The sequence below is a fragment of the Colobus angolensis genome, unplaced genomic scaffold, assembly GCF_000951035.1.
Source record: "Colobus angolensis palliatus isolate OR3802 unplaced genomic scaffold, Cang.pa_1.0 Scaffold122, whole genome shotgun sequence".
In the NCBI taxonomy this organism is placed as follows: domain Eukaryota; kingdom Metazoa; phylum Chordata; class Mammalia; order Primates; family Cercopithecidae; genus Colobus; species Colobus angolensis.
Window position 1 is genome coordinate 6,080,857 of NW_012113364.1, and position 3,181 is coordinate 6,084,037.

Sequence of the window (3,181 nt, forward strand, 5' to 3'; positions counted from 1 at the left end):
TTTGGGAGGCCAAGGTGGGTGGATCACCTGAGGTCAGGAGTTCGAGACCAGCCTGGCTAACATGGTGAAACCCCGTTTCTACTAAAAACACAAAAATTAGCTTGGCGTGGTGGAACATGCATGTAATCCCAGCTACTCCGGAGTCTGAGGCAGGAGAATCGCTTGAACCCAGGAGGCGGAGGCTGCAGTGAGCCAGGATCGCGCCACTGCACTCCAGACTGGGTGACAAAGAGAGACTCCGTCTCAAAAATAAATAAATGCATAAATAATAAAGGCAAACAGAACTTTTTATTACCATTATTCCCCCCACCCACCTTAATTCTAAAATAGCATGTTTTGGACAAAGACTCCAATCTAAGTAATTAAATCGACATGAAGAAATATAGAAAAATTGGACTCTCTGCATTAGGAAGTTTATACAATAAGCATGTGTTGATCGCCTGCTAGGTGTGAGGCATTGCGTTAGGGGATGTATTCGTGACTTTGGCTTCTTCTAGTTCAGTAGTTCTCAAAGTGGGGATACACCATTAGAATCGCTTCCCTCAGCCTCCCAAAGTGCTGGGATTACAGGCGTGAGCCACCGCGCCTGTAGCTGCACTAGACCAACCTGGTTCAACTTTTATGTAACAAAGTTGTTAGTTTATCAGTTGCCTGGGACCCCCAGATTATGTAACCTGAGCATGCCCTGACGAACCAAGCCTGCAACCTCAGGTGGAACCTAAGTGCTAGGATGGGGGCATGGGGACTGAATTAAAAAGCAGACACAGCCCACCAGGATCCAAGATCCAATCAGATTGAGCCCTGGCATCACCCCCATTGCAGCATCCAGTCAGATCACACCTCCTGGCATCACCTGACTACGAGAGCCAATCATATCATGAATCATTACCCTAGGCTTATAAAAGCCAACCCAGCCCCATCCTCCAAGTGGCACTATTTTGGGAGCTGTTCCCAGAGTTTTTCTTGCAAGTAATAATAAAATCCTCTAGATAAATTCTCCTTCGTTGTGGTCATTGGGCCGTCATCCACCAAGTGACTGAATTCATCCATTGCATAGGTAACAAGAACTTGTTAAAAATGCAAAATCTTGGCCAGGCGCGGTGGCTGACGCCTGTAATCCCAGCACTTTGAGAGGCCGAGGCAGGAGGATAACCTGAGGTCAAGAGTTCGAGTCCAGCCTGGCTAACATGGCGGAATACCATCTCTACTATAAATACAAAAATTAGCCAGGCGTGGTGGCACACGCCAGTAATCACAGCTACTCATGAGGCTGAGGCAGGAGAATTGCTTGAACCCGGGAGGTGGGGGTTGCAGTGAGCCGAGATCGTGCCATTGCACTCCAGCCTGGGTGACAGAGCAGGACTCTGACTCAACAGCAACAACAACAACAAAAAGGAAAATGTTAAATAAACTCTCCAAGTGACTCTGATGCACGCTAAAATTTCAGATTCACTATTCTAGTTTGTAGATCACAGGTAAGAACAGACATTTAGACAGTTTAGAGCTGGGAGTGTAGGGAGGAACACAACAGAAATGCCAAGAGATAAACGCACATAAGACTCAGCCCAGGAAGACCTGCCACAGATTTTCTCAAACCCTGGTGGTCCTTTTGGTGAGCTGAGGTGTTTCAGAGGGCTGTGGCCATCGATGTGATGGCCTCTTGAGAGGCTGACAGAGACTTAAAAGAAAGTATCAGACAGATTTGTTTTACAGCATTATGGAAGTGGGAATAGCCCAGAGGTGTTTGTTCGTTTGTTTTTGAGACAGAGTTTCACTCCTGTTGCCCATGCTGGAGTGCAGCGGTGCCATCTTGGCTCACCACAACCTCTGCCTCCCGGGTTCGAATGATTCTCCTGTCTCAGCCTCCTGAGTAGCTGAGATTACAGGCCCACGCCACCACGCCTGGCTAATTTTGTATTTTCAGTAGAGACAGGGTTTCTCAATTTGGTCAGACTGGTCTCAAACTCCTGACCTCAGGTGATCCGCCCACCTCAGCCTCCCAAAGTGCTGGGATTCCAGGCGTGAGTCACTGTGCCTGGCCTGCTTAGTGTTTTGTTTTTTTGGTTTTTTTTTCTGAGACAGAGTCTTGCCCTGTTGGCCAGGCTGGAGTAGTCTCGCTCTGTCGCCCAGGCTGGAGTGCAGTGGTGTGATCTATGCTCACTGCAAGCTCCGTCTCCCAGGTTCAAGTGATTCTCCCGCCTCAGCCTCCTGAGTAGCTGGGATTACAGGCGCCCGCCACCACACCCGGCTGATTTTTGTGTTTTTAGTAGAGACGGTGTTTCACCATGTTGCGCAGGCTGGTCTCAAACTCCTGACCTAAAGTGATGTGCCCACCTCAGCCTCCCAAACTGCTGGGATTGCAGGTGTGAGCCACCGCGGCCAACCAGTCCAGAGTCTATTTGAAACAGATTTGGAAAGACAGGAATTTAAATCTTACTACTTGTGTAAAGTTGGTATGCAGCAGGCACATTTTAGGGTGTCTGCCCAGCCCACGATTCTTCCATTCCTTCTCTAGAACCTCTGTCTCTCAACACAAGGGGGAAGAAAGAGAGAGAGAGAGACAGAGAGACTCTTATGCAACCACACAAAACGAATAACCTTTGCTAAGAAGATATGATTGTCTAAGAAGTTTAGAATTTTGTCTTTGTCTTTGCAAAAGATTCAGCTCAAGTTCGTTTAACTCATACCAGAAAGCCTTTGCTAAGACATGTGAGCAATTTATCTAATCTCACTAAACTTCAATGTATTTGTGGAAGGAGGCTGCTTATAGATACTTCATCCACTGGTGAAGAGCTAAGTGAGATAACGTGCATACATACTTAGGGCAATGTCCAGCACCATTAAAGTTACCATTTCAAGTCACAGGAGTGAGTTCTCTATTGCCCTGGGCTGTGGTAATCAACTGTGTGTTCCAGGTCAAAAGGCCTGGGGTGGCTCCCTGGAACATGGCCCAGTCTCCACTCGAGTCTACTAACCTGAAGGCTGGGAAAACACAGATTACTTGCTCTGACTGAAAAGTTTGGCAAGAAAATGGTAACCAAATTGCCTTTGAAGATGGCTGGCTCCACTGGCTCACATCTATAATCCAAACACTTTGAGAGGCCAAGGCAGGAAGATCACTTGAGTCCAGGAGTTCAAGACCAGCCTGGGTAATAGAGTGAGACCCTGTCTCTTAAATAAA

At 47.4% G+C, this 3,181-nt stretch overlaps 1 protein-coding gene across 1 annotated transcript in view; it reads left to right on the top strand.

The window, feature by feature from the left end:
* Window positions 1-3,038, top strand: part of SBDS (Shwachman-Bodian-Diamond syndrome) — a 25,403-nt gene extending 22,365 nt beyond the window's left edge. The window contains exons 7-8 of the mRNA XM_011932166.1: window positions 347-358; window positions 3,028-3,038. Of these exons, the coding sequence (XP_011787556.1) occupies window positions 347-358 (12 nt within the window). The 3' untranslated portion in view covers window positions 3,028-3,038. The remainder of the gene's footprint in view (window positions 1-346; window positions 359-3,027) is intronic.
* The last annotated feature ends 143 nt before the right edge of the window (window positions 3,039-3,181 follow it).